This window comes from Balaenoptera physalus (genome assembly GCF_965194825.1).
Source record: "Balaenoptera physalus genome assembly, chromosome: 15".
Classification (NCBI taxonomy): Eukaryota; Metazoa; Chordata; class Mammalia; order Artiodactyla; family Balaenopteridae; genus Balaenoptera; species Balaenoptera physalus.
Window position 1 is genome coordinate 72,210,917 of NC_138894.1, and position 21,127 is coordinate 72,232,043.

Genomic DNA, 21,127 nt, shown 5'->3' on the forward strand with positions numbered 1-21,127 from the left:
AAAATATCAACAATTACATTAAACATAAATGGCCTAAGTATGTCAATGAAAAGATAAACTGAATTTAAACACACACACACAAAGTCAATTCTAGGATGTCTACAAGAAACTTTTACCATTCTAAAAGGGTAAAAGGATGGAAAAAAGATATATCATGCAAATATTAAACAAAGAAAGATGGAATAGTTATATTTAGATCAGCCAATGATCATAACAAAGAAAATCACCAGGAATAAATGAGGACATTACATGATAAAAGGGTGAATTCATGAAGAACAAAAAGCAATCCTAAGTATATATACACGTAGGAGAACTTCAAAATACATTCAGCAAAAATTAACAGAACTGAAGGGAGAAATAGGTATCCATAATTACAGTTGAAGACTTCAAGTTTCAGTAATTGACAGAACTAGTAGATAGAAAACAGCACCATCAACCAATGACATTTTAAAAATATTCCACCTATCAACAGTAGAATGCACATTCATTTCAGGTGCACACTGAACATTAATCAAGACATATCATATCCTGGATCATAAAACAGACCTTAATATACAAGAAGTGAAGTTAAAAGTATGTTCTCTGAGAGCCCAGAAATAAACCCACACACCTCCGGGTCAATTAATCTTCAACAAAGGATGTAAGAATATACAATGGGAAAAAGACAGTCTCTTCAGCAAGTGGTATTGGGACAGTTGGATGGCCACATGTAAATCAATGAAGTTAGAACACACCCTCACACCATATACAAAAATAAACTCAAAATGGCTTAAAGACTTAAATATAAGACATGACACCATAAAACTCCTAGAAGAGATCATAGGGAAAACATTATGTGAAATAAATCGTGCCAATGTTTTCTTAGGTCAGTCTCCCAAGGCAACAGAAATAAAAGTGAAAGTAAACAAAAGGGACCTAATCAAACTTATAGCCTTTTGCACAGCAAAGGAAACCATAAACAAAACAAAAAGACAACCTATGAACTAGGAGAAAATATTAGCAAATGATGTGACAGACAAGGGCTTAATCTCCAAAATATACAAGTAGCTCATACAACCCAGTCGAAAAATGGGCAGAAGACCTTAATAGACATTTCTCCAAAAAAGAAATACAGATGGCCAATAAGCACATAAAAAGATATTCAACATCACTAATTATTAGAGAAATGCAAATCAAACTACAATGAGGCACCACCTCACACTGATCAGAATGGCCATAATTAAAAAGTCTACAAATAACAAATGCTGGAGAGGGTGTGGAGAAAAGGGAACCCTCCTACACTGTTGGTGGGAATGTAAGTTGGTGCAGCCACTAGGGAAAACAGTATGGAGGTTCCTCAAAAGACTAAAAACAGAATTACCATATGATTCAGCAATCCCACTCCTGTACACATATCCAGACAAAAATTATTCAAAAAGATACATGCACCCCTATGTTCACAGCAGCACTATTCACAATAGCCAAAACATGGAAACAACCTAAATGTCCAGCAAAAGATGAATGGATAAAGAAGATGTGGTACATATATACAATCAAATACTACTCAGCAATTGAAAAGAACAAAATAATGTCATTTGCAACAACAGGGATGCAACTAGAGATTATCATACTAAGTGAAGTAAGTCAGAAAGAGAAAGACAAAATACCATATGATATCACTTATATGTGGAATCTAAAATATGACACAAATGAACCTATGTACAAAACAGAAACAGACTCACGGACACAGAAAACAGACTTGTGGTTGCCAAGGGGGAGGGGATTGGGGGAGGGATGGGGTTAGCAGATGTTAGCTATTGTATACAGAATGGATAAATAACAAGGTCCTACTGTACAGCATGGGAAACTATATTCAATATCCTATGATAATAATGGAAAAGAATATTAAAAAAAAGAATGTATATATGTATAACTGAATCGCTTCAGTGTACAGCAGAAATTAACACAATGTTGTAAAACAGCTATACTTCAATAAAACAAACAAACAAACAAACAAAAAGTATGTTCTCTGACCATAATGGATTTAAGCAGAAATCAGTAACAGAAATATAATGGGAAACCTCTAAATACTTGTAAATTAAACAACATACTTCTAAAGAATCTTTAGGGCAATGAAGAAGTCTAAACATTTTTAAAAGAATGAAAATGAGGGAGTTCCCCATGGTCTAGTGGTTGGGATTCAGCGCTTTCACTGCCGTGGTCTGGGTTCAATCCCTGTTGGGGAACTGATATCCCACAAGCTGCAGCGCAGCCAAAAAAAAAAAAGAATGAAAATGAAAATATAATATCAAAGCATGTCATATGAAGCTATAACAGGGACTTCCCTGGTGGTCCAGTGGTAAAGAATCCGTCTTCCAATGCAGGGGACGCAGGTTCAATCCCTGGTCAGGGAACTAAGATCCCACATGCCACAGGGCAACTAAGCCCTCATGCCACAACTACTGAGCACGTGGGCCACAACTAGAGAGAAGTCCATGCACCACAACGAGGAGCCCACATGCTGCAACTGAGACCCGATGCAGCCAAAAATTAAATAAATAAATAAATAAATAATTTTAAAAAACAAAAAGAAGCTAAAACAGTGGTTAGATTAAAATTTATAGGAATTGAATGCTTATACTGGGGTGGGGAAGAAGGCCTTAAATCAATAACCTAAGCTTCCTATTTAAGAAAACCAGAAAAAGAGCAAAACAAGCAAAAGAAAAGAAACAATAAAGATAATAGCGGAAATCAGTGGAAGTGAAAATAGAAAAACAACACAGAAAATCAATATAAGCAAAAACGAGTTCTTTGAAAAGATCAATGAAATTTATAAAGCTGTAGCAAGACTGGCAAAGAAAAAAAAAAGAAGACATAAATTACCAATAATTATCAGGAATGAAAGAGGAGCTAGACAACAGATCCTGCAGACATCAAAAGATAAATAATACTATGAACATCTCTATGCACATAAATTTGACAACTTAGGTCACCAAAATAAATAAATTTGACACTACAAATGTTAAAAAGATAACTGAGGAATAATACGGATAGATCTATACACATAAATTTTGAAACACAAGTGAGATTCCTTAAAAACCACAAACTACCAAATTATCCAAAATGAAACAGATAATCTAAATTAAGGAAAGTGAATTCATAGTTTAAAACTTTTCAAAGAAATCTCCAGGCTTACCTGATTTCTCTGGAGAACTTAAAAAGTAACACCAATTCTACACAATCTCTTTCGGGAAACAGAAGAGGGAACACTTCCAAACTCATTTTATGAGGCCAGATTTAACCTGATATCAAAACTAGAAAAAGACAGTACAAAAAGAGAAACTGCATACCATTATTCCTCATGCAGACTGATGCAAAAATCCTCAACAAAATAAAAGCAAATGGAGTTTAGTAATATATAAAAATAACAATACACCAGGACCAAGTAGGGTTATCCCAGGGATGCAAAACTGGTTCAATATTCAAAAATCAATGTAAGCTACCATGATAATTGCTTAAAGAAGAAAAACCACATAATCAACCCAGCAGATGCATTTGGCAAAATACATCTTTTCATGATTTAAAAAAAAAAAAAAAAAGCCCTCAGCAAATTAAAAGGTAACTTCCCCAATCTGATAAAGGACGGCTACAGGAAGTCTACCACTATCAAACACTTAATGGTAAAAGACTGAACACTTTCCCCCTAAGATCACGAACAGGACAAGGATATTACACTCTCATCACTCCTATCCAATATCATAATGGAAGATCTAGCCACTGCAATAAGAAATGGGGAGCTGGACAGATTAGAAAGGAAGAAATCAAACTGTCCCTATTTCACAGATAACACGATTACCTATGTAGAATATCCCAAAGAATCTAAAAAACAAAAACTCCTAGAGCTAACGAGTTGAGCAAGGTTTCACTGAACAAAGTCAATACACAAAAATCAAACAACTGTATTTCTATATACTAGCAATGATCAATCTGAAACCAAAATTTACCCCAAAAATTAAGTCTACAAGAGCTCTAAAAACATAAAATACTTAGATATGTATCTAACAAAAGGTATACAGAATATGTATGCTGAAAAGTACAAATGACCAGTGAAAGAAATCAAAGAAGAGCTAAATAAAACCATGGTCACGGAATGGAAGAATCAACATAGCAAAGATGTCCTCTATAAATTTAATGCAATTTCAATCAAAATCCCAGCAGGAGTTTTGAGATATAGATAAACTGAGTCCAAAATAATTTGAAAAGGCGAAGGAACTGGAATAGCCAAAACAATTTTGATAAAGAACAAAGCTGGACAAATCACATTATATGACTTTAAGACCTACTATAAAACTTATATTACCACAAGAATGTGTGCTACTGGCAAATGGATAGACACATTAGATCTAAGGAACAGAACAGAATCCAGATACAGAACTGCATAAACATGACCATCTGATTTTTTTAAATGATTTTTTTAAATTGTGGTAAATTATACATTACATAAAACTTACCATTTTAACCATTTCTAAGTGTACAGTTCAGCGTCATTAAGTACATTTATGTTTTGCAACCATCACCACCATCCATCCACAGAACTCTTTCCATCTTGCAATACTGAAACTCTATAACCATTGACACTAACTCCCCACCTCCATCCCTATAGAACCTGGCAACCACTATTCTACTTTCTTCTGTCTCTATGAAATTGACTAAGTACCTCATGTAAGTGGCATCAGACAGTATTTGTTCTTTTGTGACTGGCTTATTTCACTGAGCATAACGTCTTCAAGGTTCATCCATGATGTAGCATGTGTCAGAATTTCCTCCCTTTTTAAGGTTAATATTTCATTGTATACATACACCATATTTTGTTTATCCATTTATCCACTTATAGACGCTTGGGTGGCATCTACTTCTTGTCTAGCTGGGAATAGTGCCACTGTGAACATGGCATACAAATGTTTCTTCAAGATCCTACTTTCAATTCTTTATACCCAATACTCAAATGCAGAATTTCAAGTTCATACAGTAATTTTTAATTATTTGAGGAACTGCATTACTCAAATGTGGAATTGCAGGTTCATATGGTAATTTTTAATTATTTGAGAAACCGCATACTGTTATCCACAATGGCTGCACCATTTTATATTCCCACCAGTATGGCAAAAAGGTTCCAATCTCTATATATCCTTGCCAACACTTACTCTTCTTTTTTCTTTTTTGATAATAGCCATCCTAATGGGTGTGAAGTGATACCTCATTGTGGGTTTCATTTGCATTTCCCTAATGATTAACGATGTTGAGCATCCTTTCATGTGCTTGTTGGTCATCTGTTTATCTTCTTTGGAGAAATGTCTATTTAAGTCATTTGCTCATTCTTTAACCAGGCTATTTGTTTTTTGCTGTTGTTGAGTTGTTTCTCTGTAATTGTCTAAATATATCTGGCTATATCTCTGGATATCTGATAGGCAAATATTTTCTCCCCTTCCGTGTTTGCCTTTTTACTCTCTTGATAGTGTCCTTCAATGTACGAAAGTTTTTCATTTTGATGAAGTCCAATTTGTCTATTTATTCTCTGGGTGTCTGTGCCTTTTGTATCATATCCAAGAAATCACTGTCATATCCAACATCTTGAAGCTTTTCTGCTTTGTTTTCTTCTAAGAGCTTAAGAGTTATAGCTCTTACATTTAAGTCTTTGATCCACTTTGAGTTAATTTTTGTATATGGTGTTTTGTGTACGTTTGACTATGGTGTATATGATTGTATAAGGGTCGAACTTCATTCTTTTGCATGTGGATATCCAGTTTTCTCAGCACTATTTCTTAAAGAGATCGTCCTTTCCCCCTTTGGATGGTCTTGGCCTCCTTGTCAAAAATCATTTGACCACATATGTAAGGGGTTACTTCTGTGCTCATTAGTCCATCAGTCTTTATGTCTGTCTGTGCCAGAACCACATTATTTTGATTACTGTAGCACTGTAGTAATAAATTTTGAAATCAGCAAGTGTGAGTCCTCCAACATTTTTCTTTTTTTTTTTCCAAGAATGCTTTGGCTATTTGGGGTCCCTTGAGATTCCACACAAATTTTAGGATGGATTTTTCTATTTCTACAAAAAAAAGTCATTGGGATTTTGATAAGGATTGCAATCTGTAAACAGCTTTGGGTAGTACTGACTTCTTAACAATATAGAGACAATACCAAATGCTGGCAAGGATGCAGAGCAAGTGGAACTCATAAATTTCTAACGGAAATGCATAATGGTACAGCCACACTAGTTTGACAGCTTCTTATAAAGTTAAACATACACTTACCAAATGGCCTTGCAATCCCACTTCTATGTATTTACCCTAGAGACATAAAACCTTTATTCGCACAAAAACTTGTACTCAGGTGTTTATAACAGCTCTATTCATAATTATCAAAAGCATGTCCTCCCAAGAGTGACTGACATAAATGGTGATACATTCATATGATGGAATACTATTTAGCAAAAAAAGGAATGAACTATGGATACATGCAACAACTTAATGACTCTCGCAGGCATTATGCTACGTGCAACAAGTCAGTATCAAAAAGTTACATACTGGGTTTCCCTGGTGGTGCAGTGGTTAAGAATCCGCCTGCCAATGCAGGGGTCACGGGTATGAGCCCTGGTCCGGGAAGATCCCACATGCCGCGGAGCAACTAAGCCCGTGCGCCACAACTACTGAGCCTGCGCTCTAGAGCCTGCGAGCCACAACTACTGAGCCCGCGTGCCACAACTACTGAAGCCTGTGCTCCACAAGAGAAGCCACTGCAGTGAGAAGCCCGCACACCGCAACAAAGAGTAGCCCCCGCTCGCTGCAACTAGAGAAAGCCCGCGCGCAGCAACAAAGACCCAACACAGCCATGAATGGATGAATGAATGAATAAATAAATAAATAAATAAAGTTGCATACTGTAGGGTTCCATTTCCATGACATTCTAGAAAAGACAAAACGAACAGATCAGTGATTACCAAAGGTTGGGGTTGGGCGGGGAGGCTAACTACAAACGGACACCAAAGTGGACACCACAGGGAACTTTTCAGGTGTTGAAACTGCCCTGTATCCTGACTGTGGTGATGGTTACAGGAATCTATGCATGTATTACTAGCATACACATATAAAAGGCCATTTACTATAACCATTAATCAAAATTTATTTTTAAATTATATAAAAGAATAAAGACATAGGAAAATATTTACAATACAGCTTTAACAAAGTAAAGGGGGGAAATAGTTCATAACATATCTTACCATCCAAATTCTATAAAAATATATTAAATAATAGAAAAAGGCAAAAAGAACCTGTTACACACCAAAATGCTAAGACTGGCCATCTCTAGGTAATGAAACCATAGGTAACTGCACTTTCCCTTAGTCTATCTGATGTCCTATAATAAGGTAAATCACTTTTAAAATGGAAATTTTCAAAGGAAGAAAATTGCAGGGTTTTTAAAATTAGTTATCAATTTTAATACCCACATTAATAAATCATCAACTCTTTAAAAATACACCATCCATGTGCATCCCTATAAAACTTGGAAAAATACTATCAGAAATACATTATCTTTGCAAACTGACACAACACACTGTAAAAGTCCATGTCCACTGAGATATCATCAGACTTCAATGCTTAAAATAGTCTACCATAACATACAAACATACAAACATCATTCAAAGTCAATAAAGACGGTGCAAAATTAATGTTAGGTTCTTATAAAGCCCTTAAAATATAATTAAAGTTACCAAAATAAAATCATTTAACAAAAGTTGTTAGTATACTGTATTATTCAAAGCCAAAATGAGTATTCCTATAAAAGAAACTTGGTGCAAAGAAAGCAAAGAAAGTTTGGGAAAGTTCAGTGGCTAGGCCATGAAAAAAAGTAACAAATGGATAAAATACAAAGCAGGGGTAGTATTATTCCAGGCAGGAAAACCAACATCTACCTAAACATGGAAGAGGTTCTCCGAAATTTACAGAATTATTGGAATTAAGAGTTTCAAGTTCTAATTCTCTCTATTCACTTTATCCAAAACTATCACCAGACCACTTATTTTTACAATAATCTTAAATATCTGACATCAATTGAGAAAGTTTTGAGAACATAATCACCACTGAAAAATTTCCACGGATGGGACTCAATCTTTAAGGACCTACTCCTTGTAAGAAATTGTGGGGCCCTTTTCATATACATTACTCAATTTGTCACAGTTAAATCTCTTAACCAGTCTGGGATATATAGGTTACATTCTTCCTTCAGGATTTTGACCTGGCTATAATTAAGTAAAATTTGGGGACTAATTTCCCTATCTGATACTGCACAAGAGAACCCCTAACCATCTGTAAATAAATTCCTGTTGCTACACAGGAAGTTGCCCATGTGAGAAGCAACTCAGCTACAAATCAATATAATTCTACAATTTGGAACATGTGACCTTGTGAATTTCTATTTGGAGCTCATATCTGAAACTACTCTTTTCTGTTTAACATAGATGGTACATATCATCATTCCTCACATAGCCTACATTTTAAGTCAGTTCAAGTAAAATTCCATCCAAATATGATGAAAATCCATCCAGCTGTTTTTGCATACTACAGTAACAGGCCAACAGAAACTTCCCCTGGATATGTGCCTTGCTGCTCTCTCTCATCACTGGGATCTTTGCTCAAGTGCCATCACAGAGAGACACCCCCCCCCCCAGACCACCACACAGCACAAATTTATCCACCATCATCTCACATCAGTTTTGATATCTTATGGCATTTATCACCACCTGATACAGTATACGTGTGTGTGTGTGTGTGTGTGTGCACGTGTGTGTGTGTGCGCGTGTATGTGTGGTGTGTAATACACCTCTTTCCACTAAACCATGAGCTCCAGGAAAGCAAGGACTTTGTTAACCGCTATATCACCAGTGCTTGACACACAGTAAATGTTTTTGAATAAATGAATCATTTTCTATAGTTTTGAAGAACTTTTTAATGGATTAAAACTAAACTATATTGGGACTTCCCTGGTGGTTCAGTGGGTAAGACTCTGCGCTCCCAATGTAGGGGGCCCGGGTTCGATCCCTGGTGGGGGAACTAGATCCCGCATGTATGCCGCAACTAAGAGTTCACGTGCCGCAACCAAGAGCCCACATGCCACAACAAAGATCCCATGTGCCACAACTAAGACCTGGCACAGCCTAAATAAATAAATCATTAATTAATTAAAATATTTTTTTAAAACTAAGCTATAATGTGATAAAATGAAACATTCTAACAGTTAGCTTTTTTCTTAATACAACATGAAACAAAGACATTTGAGGCATGGAACAGCTGATTTGGTAGAAAATCCCAGCCATTTCTGCCCTCTGTAGCCACTTTTTCCCCTGCCCTCCTTCTGCCCTCAGTATAAGGTCACTGTCCTTGCTATAGCGGCATTTTGGTGAAAAAGAATCAGAGCACTTAAGTGGTTCCAAAAAATCAAACAAAACTGAATTACATGAGAAAAGGACAAAATAGAAAGCAACAGGAATTTGGCCCTTGGTATATTCCTGCTGCTTACAATCAGATTTCATTATATATACACTAAATACAATTTAAGATACAGTGGGGTAGGTTTTATTAGCAGACTAACTTGGGAGGTTTTCTTACCAAAAAAAAAAAAAAAATTATGGCTAAATACAATACTATTCAATTCAAATAAAATTTGTCTTTCATTCATCTCAGTCATGTGAAATAAACTTGCTCATTTAAGATTCTAGGTGAAGTTTGAAACTCTAAACCTCGCTGCCCATTAGAATCATCAGGCATGCTCTAAAAATTAAAAAAAAAAAAAAAATTTTTTTTAAAGTATGCTTGGGCTCCACTCCAGGCCACTTAAGTGAGAATACTGGGACCCAAGCAGAATATTTTTTTAAAAGCTCTCCTGATGATTCTAATGAGCAAGTGGGGCTGAGAACCACTGCCCTGTGCTATCTCCCCAGTCTTACTTGTCTCTCTCCAACTTCATAAATCAAAGTAAATGCACAGAAACAAATCATAAAGATTTAAATTCCTGGGGCCCACGATAAATCTCAAAGAAGACATTTCTACCTGCCCTACTCTAACATTTCAATCGTTTCCTCTAAAAAGTAAGCATAATATTTATTTCCTCTAAAATACATCCTTGATTTAACATACTCAAGTAGAGCACAATTACTTCTTTTTAGGAGCACTGCCCTTGTCACAAACTGTTTTATATAGCAAATAACTTATTCTTTTTGTCATTTGTACCTCCATTTTCTCCTCTCTATACCAAAGGAGTTTGGCTTAACTTTTTTGTATCCCTCACATTTGAAGTACAATTTACAAAGAATTTCTACATTCATTATCATATCACATAATGAAGTAGTCTGGGCAAGAATTACTAGCCCATTTTAGAGATGGTAACCCAGAGAAGTGTCTTGCCAAATGCACCTTTGCATGAGGCTATGATCAGTACAATGCACATATCAGAGAGGTACCTCCCACAACCTCCCCACTATTTTTACATACTCCATTACAGAAATCTATTATTGTTTATATTCTATCTATAGTCATAGAGAACATTCCTAAGGATAGATTTCCAAATGTTCAACAACTTAAGTACGGTTACAACTACAGATTTCCAGTTAAACAAGGATATAATGCACACACATTTACCGCTGCTCCCTCCCATGCTCCCACGGAAAGACAGGAAAGACATACTAAAGAGGGCATTAAACAAGCCCACAAAGACCAAGTGAGAAGATGATAACAACAAAATTTTTGAAGTCGGAGGGCAGGTAGAAGAGTATTAACTGACTTGTTCCCCCCCATAAAAATTTCAAGGTTAAGCCAGCAAGGAAGAAAGCTCAAATTATGTGTTGTAGTATTTTTCAAATTACACAGACAATAATAAGTCTAAAATAAAAATTACTTAAAAGTAGCAGCTTTTTGCAATATTTTCTCAATTAACTAATACTAAAAACATACCTATCATAATAGGGCCCTACATTTTTTACCTTAAATTGGGAGTTCTTCTACTGAAAAATATGGGAGCCATAGCCCAGGAGGGCCAAGTCCAAGATCCTCAGGCTATCCCATCACTCCCTTCCTCATGCTTTGCACTCTAATATGAAACTGCTTATAACAAATATTACCTGCTTCATGCCTCTGCTCTTGCTCGTGCTGTTCCCTCTACCTGGCTAACTCCATTTCTTTCAAGTCTCAGCTGAGGTGTCACTTCTTTTAGAAAGCTTTCCAAATTTGGGGGGAGAGTGGACTTACAATTCATCTTATTATCCCCATGTGGCAGACAAACACTTGTTGAAATGAACTATATAATTTAAAACACCAATACAAAAAGTAACATTTACTGAGTGCTTATGGTGGGTCAAGCAATGTCTACATGCATTAGTTTACTTAATATCTTTCCAAAAACCAAATGAGTTAGGTACTAATTATGAAGTGCAGAGAGAGGTTAATCATCTTGCCTAAGACACAGCTAGTAAGTGATGAATCATAGACTGGAACTCAGTCTGGCTCCGGAGCCAATATCTTTAACAACTAGACTAGGCTTTGTCTATAAATGCCAATGCCTTCCAAGTCTGTATTCCCAAACCTTCAAGCTTCAACCCTGAATTTCCAAATGTCTTCTGGACATCTCTACATGGATGTCCTTCAAGAACCTCAAAAGTAACACAACTGAAATCACTATGTCCCTCTTGCTCCTCAGCATTCGCCAACAAAAGCTACTCACCACACCTTCTTGTACTGCTATTCAGGTTAATTCATTCATCCGGTTATCCAAAGTAGAAAGCTAAGTATGAGTAATTTTCACCTTGTCAATCCCTCTCATCCCCACGTTCACCAAATTATGTTGTTCCTACCTCTCAAACTAACTTACATGCAGCTCTCATCACTTCTCACACCTGGGCATTAGCTTGGAATCTTTCTTTCTGAAAAACAAATACCGTATGCTAACACATATATATGGAATCTAAGAAAAATAAGAAAAAAATAAGAAAAAAAAAAAAGGTCATGAAGAACCTAGGGGCAAGACGGGAATAAAGACACAGACCTACTAGAGAATGGACTTGAGGATATGGGGAGGGGGAAGAGTAAGCTAGGACGAAGTGAGAGAGTGGCATGGACATATATACACTACCAAACGTAAAATAGATAGCTAGTGGGAAGCAGCCGCATAGCACAGGGAGATCAGCTCCGTACTTTGTGACCACCTAGAGGAGTGGGACAGGGAGAATGGGAGGGAGGGAGACACAAGAGGGAAGAGATATGGGGACATATGTATATGTATAACTGATTCACTTTGTTATAAAGCAGAAACTAACACACCATTGTAAAGCAATTATACTCCAATAAAGATGTTAAAAATAAATAAATGGATAAATGAATAAATGAATAAATGAATAAATAAATAAATAAATAAATAAATAAATAACAAATGTGATTCTGTCATAACCTACAATGGCTCCCTACCATTGATATCAAGTCCAAACTTCTTAGCAAAACATATTACGATCTTGTCTTTGCCAATCTCTCAGCTTCAACTCTAACCATCCAACCCCAACTTGTCTTCCCCCCAAAACTTCCCTGAATTTACCATGCTTTTATTTATTTATTTATTTATTTATTTATTTATTTATTTATTTATTATTTAATTTCTTTGACTGTGTTGGGTCTTTGTTGTTGTGCACAGGCTTTCTCTAGTTGTGGCAAGAGGGGCTACTCTTCACTGCAGTGTGTGGGCTTCTCACTGCGGTGGCTTCTCTTGTTGTGGAGCACAGGCTCTAGGCACGCAGGCTTCAGTAGTTGTGGCATGTGGGCTCACTAGTTGTGGCTCACAGCCTCTAGAGCACAGGCTCAGTAGTTGTGGCGCATGAGCTGAGCTGCTCCACGGCATGTGGGATCTTCCCAGACCAGGGCTCAAACCTGTGTCCCCTTCATTGGCAGGCTGATTCTTAACCACTGCACCACCAGGCAAGTCCCTACCATACTTTTAAAGACCAATATGTCTCTGCATAAGCCAGTACCTTGGCCTAAGATGATCATCCCTCCCACTATGTCATCTTCCCAACCCGATCATAAAGGCAACATCCTTTGAGAAGCCTTCTCTATTCTGCTCAGGTTGAAGAAACTCCCTCCTCTATGCATTCAAAGGTCAAAATGTTGCCTTAATTATTTTGTGCCATGACTAGCACATGTTCAATAAATGTGTAAATGAATACCAATCAACCAGCTCTTCACATCACTGTGCTCTTTTAACAATTTCAAGTCCAAAATCAATTAACTTACATAATTTTTTTTTACTCTCCTGTAATACAAAATTACTGCTCTTATACTTATGTCTATTCGATTTCAGTGGTCACATTTCCACATATGTGGAAAACTGGAAGAAAAAAATACTGCAATTTCAACAGCGTATCTATAGTAAAAACATCTACTACACTCAGCAAACTTTCAAATAGCCACTGCTACCACAAGAACAACTTGCAGAGCACATACTATATACCAGGCACTATTCTATATGTTTAACATATGTTGACTCATTTTAATTCTCACAACCACTTTATGAGGTAGATAGTATTATTATGCTCATCTTACTGATGAACTTCAAGATCAAATAGATCCAAGACTAAAGCTCAAGCTATTTGGTTCCAGAGGCTGATCTCTTATACTGCCTCTCATTAATAAGTCTAACACTACTAAAACAAAGACTAGGATAAATTCTTTCCTAGAGCCAAGCCATCTTTGAGCATTGAACAGTTAGGAAAAGGTGGGAGGTAAATGTAAAAATTTGGGTAGATCTAGAGGATCTTGAAAACATAGCAAAATATTTTTTAAGAATATTAATTCACTCTAATTAATTACAGAAAAATGTTTTGCTAATAAAACACCAAATCTTTGACATAAGATAGGTCATCCTGTAGCATTACTAAAGTCAGTCAACTGAAACAGAGCCAAAGTACGCAGTCATAGCCCACAAAGATACTTGCCGAATTAAGTTTTTATAAGGAACTCAGATGCATCCAGAAGACAACTATCTTGAAGAGCTACTGAAATCCCAACTCTATACCATGTTTATAACTGAGACTAGGAAGGCTTCATGCACCAAAATTAGTCAGGAAATAGCAAGTGATCTGTATCATTTACAGTTTCCAAAACTGAGATCTACAGGAAGATGTTGCATTTTACCCAAATTAATGCATGCCCAATTCAGAAGTAGTAAGAAAAATATTTTCCACCTCTAAAGAGGTGATAAATATGAGTGTCATCCATAAAATTCATTTCGTGAGCACTATGCAAGCTAACCTAATTAGTTTTCTATATTCCAAGACTTCTTGGAACAGGTATCTCTGAGTTCTAAGTCTGAACAAGAAGCCGTCATACCAGACAAACAATCAGTCAATTAAAATTCACCCAATCTGAACTTCACTGCAACTGGAGTAGAGTACAATGATCTTTTTTCTCATTTATGACCACTGTACAAACTTCTCAACTCAAATCAAAGTCAGTGTCTTAGGGACTTCCCTGGTGGTCCAGTGGTAAAGATTCCGCCTTATCATGCAGGGGATGCAGGTTCGATCCCTAGTCAGGGAACTAAGATCCCACATGCTACAGGGCAACTAAGCCCACGCGCCACAACTACGGAGTTCACGCGCCTCAACTAGAGCCTGACTGGCGCAAACTACAGAGCCCACGCGCTCTGTACCCCGCGCGCCACAACTACAGAGCCCATGTGCCCTGGAGCCTGCGCGCCACAACAAGAGAAAACCCGCATGCCACAACTAGAGAGAAGCCTGCACACCACAACAAAGAGCCTAAGCGCCGCCATGAAAGGTCCCGTATGCCACAACTAAGACCCGACACAGTCAAAAACTAAATGTCTCAGAAAAGGAAAAGGGGAGATATTCATTAAAAATTATATAAAACTAGAATGATTGTCTAAAAACACTGAGCAACTCTGGAGTTTCCTCTTCTTCACTATGACAGATCTGTAACCTACTTCAGAAACTGAAAAAATGTGACTTACTCTTACACATATACTACAATACTCATTGATTAATACCCAAATATATCTTCATTTACTTATGTACATATATTGCATGAACAATCTATTGGGTTGGCCAAAAAGTTCATTTGGGTTTTTTCTGTGGAAGAAACCCAAATGAACTTTTTGGCCAAATATATGTGTGTGTGTGTGTGTGTGTGTATACACACACACACAGAACTAGTAATACAGCAGTCTTGACTTCATTCTGACATTTAGCCACACCAACACACGGAAAGATATTTATCCAAATATAGATAATATTTGTTACCAACATTTTTATTTCCATCTACATTTTAATGATATCTATCCTCTGTAATATAAACACTAAGTCAGTGAACAGTTTTTAAAGTAACAGCGAGGGGCACGGCAATACTAAGCACCCTGTGGCTTAAGAGAATTAGTATTCACTGTGTATCTACTTATACATATGTATAGCAGTGTTAGGCACTTTAAAAATGTTTACCTCTTAAATCTTCACAAACATCCTATTAAATATTAATCATAACTTACAAATGAGGAGGAAGCTGGAGTTCAGGAAGATTAGGTAGTGAGCTAAAATTCAAAATTCAGGACTACCTAAAACATAAAGCCCATTCTCTCTCCACATGTCCTCAAAAAAGCTTGTTTAAAAATATGTATATATACACAAAAAGAAAAAGAAAAAAAATGTATAAATTATATATATATTATACATATATAATGTACTACACATTTAGTGGAGAAGGGGCTCTATTTCAGGAAGCAAGAGAAAACACCACCACCAGTAATTAAATAAATAAGAAAATACTAAACAAATTAACAATACCTTACTCTTACACTGAAGCAAAAACTAGATGGATTCTGCAAGATGGTGAAAAGTGGTAAATCACAAAGAATTCCTAAGAAGTTCAAATGTGGTGTTAAGTTCAAAAAACTTAACAGAATATCAAAATGGTTTATGTAAAAAAAACCCCATTTTGCAAATGGGGAAACTGGAAAAGAAATGCTAAGTAATTCAAAGTTACCCAGTTCAGGGAGGAAAAAAAAACAAAACAGAAACTAGGATCTTAACTCAAAACTCTGCTCCTTCCTATTATGCTAAATGGCATTAACAAACAATAGTTAAAGAGAGGGACATATCTAGTAATATAAACAATATGGTCAAGTGGTGTACGCAAAGCTATTTTGATTTTTAAAACCCAAAGTCCACAAATAAGCATATGAAAACATGTTCAACATCATATGTCATTAGGGAATTACAAATTAAAACAATGAGATACTACACACATATTAGAATGGCAACAATCCAAAACACTAACAATGTCAAATGCTGATGAGGGATGTAAAGCAACAGGAACTCTCATTCATTGCTGCTGGGAAACCAAAATGGTACAGCTACTTTAGAAGACAATTCGGCAGTTTCTTACAAAACTAAACATATTCCTGGGACTTCCCTGTTGGTCCAGCAGTGGTTATGACTCCGCACTTCCAATACAGAGGGCGCGGGTTCGATCCCCAGTCAGGCAACTAAGATCTCACATGCCGCACGGTACGGCCAAAAAATTAAAAAAAAAAAAAGAAAGAAAACAAATTAAACATACTCCTGTCATAAGATCCAGCAATCATGCTCCTTGGTATTTACCCAAATGAACTGAAAACTTAAGTCCACACAAAAACCTAGACACATATTTATAGCAGCTTTATTCATAACTGTTACAACCTGGAAGCAACCAAGATGTCCTTCAGTAGGTGAACGGATAAATAAACTGTGGCACATCCAGACAATGGAATATATTATTCAATGCTAAAAAGAAATAAGCTATCAAGCCACAGAAAGACATGAAAGAAACTTAAATGCATATTATTAAGGGAACGAAGCCATACTGAAAAGGTTACATACTGTATGCTTCCAACTATATGACATTCTAGAAAAGGCAAAACTATGGAGACAGTGAAATGATCAGTAGTTGCCAGGGAGCAGAAGGGAGAGAGGGTGAATAGGCAGAGTAAGAGGATTTCAATGAAACTGTATTCTACAATACGTCATATACAGTCAGAACCCACAGAATGTACAGCACCAAGGGTGAACCCTAACATAAACTATGGACTTTGGGTGATAATGATGTGTTAATGCAGGTTCATTGATTGTAACAAACATACCAACATGTGTCAGATATTCATGGGGGGGTGGTAAATAGAGGAACTCTGTACTTTCTGCTCAATTTTACTGTGAACCTAAAACAGCTCCAAAAAAAAACAGTCTATTTAAGAAAGAAAGAAAAAACAAAAATCACCAAAGCCAAAGAAAGTGTGTTTACTTAGCAGTTAATATGTAAAGAAGCATCCATTTAACATACTCATTAGTATACATATACCAAATCAAAAATATTTATTAATATATTGCACTAGGCACCCTGGGGAGGGGATATAAACAAGTAGACAAGGCTCCTTACGACAAGAAGTTTGAAATATAGCTAAACAGACATCATATATTCACAAAAAAACTAAATAAAATGGAATTTAAATAGTTCAAGACAGAAAACATGCCACAAAGAGTTAAGTTGCCAAATTACTAAAATAGGAATTAATAGAACAATATGTGCTTAGGGGTTCAGTGGATCACTTCAGGCTAAAAGAATCAGGAAGTCAAAGATATGCTCCAGGTCTCAAAAAATGGGTAAGATTTGTCTAATTTTCTGGAGGGAATTGGTGAATTCCAAGAAAGAGTAAAACTACTGGAGTTGGGAAAGAAAATTAAATGAACCAGTTTCACAAAACAAAATAGGGAGACAAGACTAGAAAGACTGTTAGAGGCCAGATCATGGAGGTCACTGAATGCCAGGCCAAAGAATGAGCACAGAGACTCAGAAATCTTAACTCTAAAACACTAACAGGGGGCAAATACTTGTCTAACCTAAGTATATACTGATGACTCTTAATCTAAAGAAAATGCATTTATAAACATTTTTTGTGAGATACAGATAATTTAAACATATACAGTAGTCAACAACGGTGGTTTAAAATTCACCATCTTTGCCATCCAAGTGAATACATATACATACAAGTCCTGCTCCCATTTTTCGATTTCCAATCAACACCAACAGGCTACCCATAACCCCATAAACTGAACCTCTCCATAAGACTACTCTATCACCCAATAAAACTCTCTATCCCCTTAAACCACTTACATCACCACTCTTTATCCCCTTAAACAAAGATGTCTTTCCTCTGGGGTAGAAAAGAAGGTGGCTCACTGCCCATGAACTGGAAAGAGGGGTCATGTTAGGGCCATCATCACTACCGGCTCCTTCTGCCCATTCTATTTATAGGACTGTCACCCTCTATTCATCATTAAAACCAAACCTACTAAGTACCTACATATTCCAGGCAAAACATAAAATGCAGCATTCCTTCCTCAATCATCTGAAGAAATGACACACACAGGACCCTATACGACCTCTGGTAATTATTATTAATAAACTGCACTTCTCATATATGAAAACACTTCAGAATTTGTCCATTGTTACTTTCAAACTCTTTTTGCAATCCTTTTGTTTTATTTGCCATAAACTCTTCTACATAATTTTAATCACATACTACTCAATTCTCAATGCATGGCCATCCACCATTGTATCCAACCCCATACTTTCTAATTAAATGTTCCAACATACCTCAATTAAGGTATCCCAGATCAGTGCTATAGTTTATATATCTACCTTTACACTTACATTATGTATCTAAAGCCCTCCCCTTAAGTAATCTACCATTAGAGTGACTGTTTTCTTCCCTTTCATGGGCACATTCATATTTGTCCAATTTCCCCAATCATTTATAACTAACTCTGGCACATATAATCTTTCTGAAACATGGCCTCCAGATATAAAATCACCCTGTGAGAGTCCTCTTTCTACTGAAAACATTTTAAGACTTTTGTTAATATGGCTTTTTATAGAAATTCAAGTACATATACTATGTTACCACTTATTCAAAGTTTAAAGTCATGAAAGACAGTAATACATACCGTTTAAAGATAAAGGTATATACTAAAAAACATACAGATACGTATAAGAATGATAAAACCATATTAAGGATAATGCTCATGGGGGAGGGAGAGGTGAAGGAATGCAATCCAGGAGGGACACACAAGACTTCAACTCTATTTGTGATGTTTTATTTTTTTTAACCGAGTCGAGAATACATGGTTGTCTGACACAATTGTTCTTTATACCTTTTCATATGTGAAATATATTTAAGTGAGTTTAAGAAGAAAGAAATCCAACTATTAATGAGAAGCACCCTCTCATACAGAGTGACAAGCTGTTATGTCCAAGTTGCAGTAAATGCTCATTGCTACATCTGGGACACCACTCCTGTGCTTTACCTAAGCCAAGAAAAGAAAAATTACAAGACTAAAATACAAACTTTCCCTTAGACATATTTTAGATGTGTTCCAGGTTTATTTTCTATAGCTATACACAACCCATTTCTTTCACAACGCTCACAAAAACAAAAATTAAATCCTTTAACTTTGTATACCTAGATTCCCATTTACTCTTAAGTGCCTCAGACAGTAAATCAGAATAACGACCTTTCCTTACTTGTCTCTGTTAAAATACAAGTGAATGGGTAAGACCACGTAACTACTTCCACTTGGCTAAATATGGACAGTCATACACATTACATCTCTGTGCGTGAGTCTAACTCACTTGTATACTAACTTTTCAATATCAATTTGTAACATCTAAATTAAGCCACTCATCATTCAACCGCGAATGAAATGTCGTCTCAGCCAAACGTAACCTAGCCAGGGCAATTCCAAAACACTCCACCCCAGCCCACCGAGCGTTCACCTCATGCATACTCAAGGTCCCATCCCTGGACCAACGTTTACACCAGCCAGAACTGCTCTCCTACACTGGTGAGCCTCACACGCGCCTCCGTATCCCAACTTTCAGCTCGCAGTGGTAAAACCAGCAGAGAGGGCCGGAAGTTTCACCTAGTTCGGAACCCAAAGGAATCTATAACTCTATAATCTATAACTCCAGAGGAATCTATAACTCATACACCGCAGGTGCTGAGTTTCTCGTCCCTGGTGAGTAGAAGGTGGAAGCCCCGAGCTAGGGGACAAGGGCTAGTCTTCCATGGCGTCCTCCGGAGTCCTAAAGTCGTCGACGGAACAGTTCAGGCACCTGGCCCGCCTACTTCCCTCCCCGCCCCCACTCCAGACCCACCCCACCCCCATCCCGGGCGCGAAGCCTGCTGTACATCCCAGCACCTGCGGGTCCCAGGAACAGACACGGATCCACTTCTCTCCACAAGAGGGTAGGGCTTGGACGCCGCCTCGGACGCTCGCCTCTGGCCACCGGCCTCTCACGTCGGGACCAACCCTGCGAGCCTGTCGCTTTCTGATCTAACAGAAGGCAGTACCGACACCCTCTCCAGGACCTAGCAGGGGACCTGGGCTTCTCCGGTGCTGAGCTCCTAGGCCTCCTCACCTCTCCCAGAGGACCAACCCACACCGGACGCTCAAAGCCCGAAAGGCAACTCCCACCACTCCCCGCCTCGCCCGTCTTTTCTTCCCAGCTGCCGCCGCTGAAAAAGCCAAGTCCTAAGGTCCTCCTCAATCAGCTTCCGGGCCTCCTTTCACAGCCAGGCCTGAGCCCCCAGCCCTGCCCTCCGCCACCCGCTCCAGTCACGCCGCTTCCCTCCTCCGGAGGCCGAGCCCCGGGGCTGGGCGGCTTCCTTCCCCGGCATCCCGGGGCCCGGCTCCTCCCGCGGCCGGCCCGGCCCCCGCCCGGCGTGCGGCACACTCACCGCTGAGCGCCGAGGCCTGCAGGGTGGCCCCCGAGGTGCCGTCGATGACTTTGATGGTCCCGCGACTGGTGACGGCCAGGATGGCGTTGAGCGCCGGGTGATAGGAGAGGCTGTGCAGCCCTTCGGCGTCGCAGCGCATGCAGCCGTCCCGCAGCACCAGCCACTCGGAGACCCCGGCCGCTCCCGCCCCCGCCGCCGAGGAGCAGCCCGGGCCCGAGGCCGCCGCAGCCGCAGCCGCCATCTTCCGGCCTGCGCTCAGCACAATCACACT

General features: G+C 38.0%; 1 protein-coding gene and 1 long non-coding RNA gene across 2 annotated transcripts in view; both read right to left on the reverse strand.

Moving 5' to 3' along the window:
• BIRC6 (baculoviral IAP repeat containing 6) overlaps nucleotides 1–21,127 on the reverse strand; it is a 268,010-nt gene that overhangs the window by 212,326 nt on the left and 34,557 nt on the right. The window contains 1 exon segment of the mRNA XM_082427081.1: nucleotides 20,857–21,126. Coding sequence (XP_082283207.1) covers nucleotides 20,857–21,126 — 270 coding nt within the window.
• LOC309643872 lies at nucleotides 19,434–20,850 on the reverse strand. Its single transcript, XR_014254116.1, has 3 exons — nucleotides 20,318–20,850; nucleotides 20,109–20,201; nucleotides 19,434–20,075 (listed from the first exon to the last, which is right to left on the reverse strand). It is a non-coding gene; the product is annotated as an uncharacterized lncRNA (long non-coding RNA).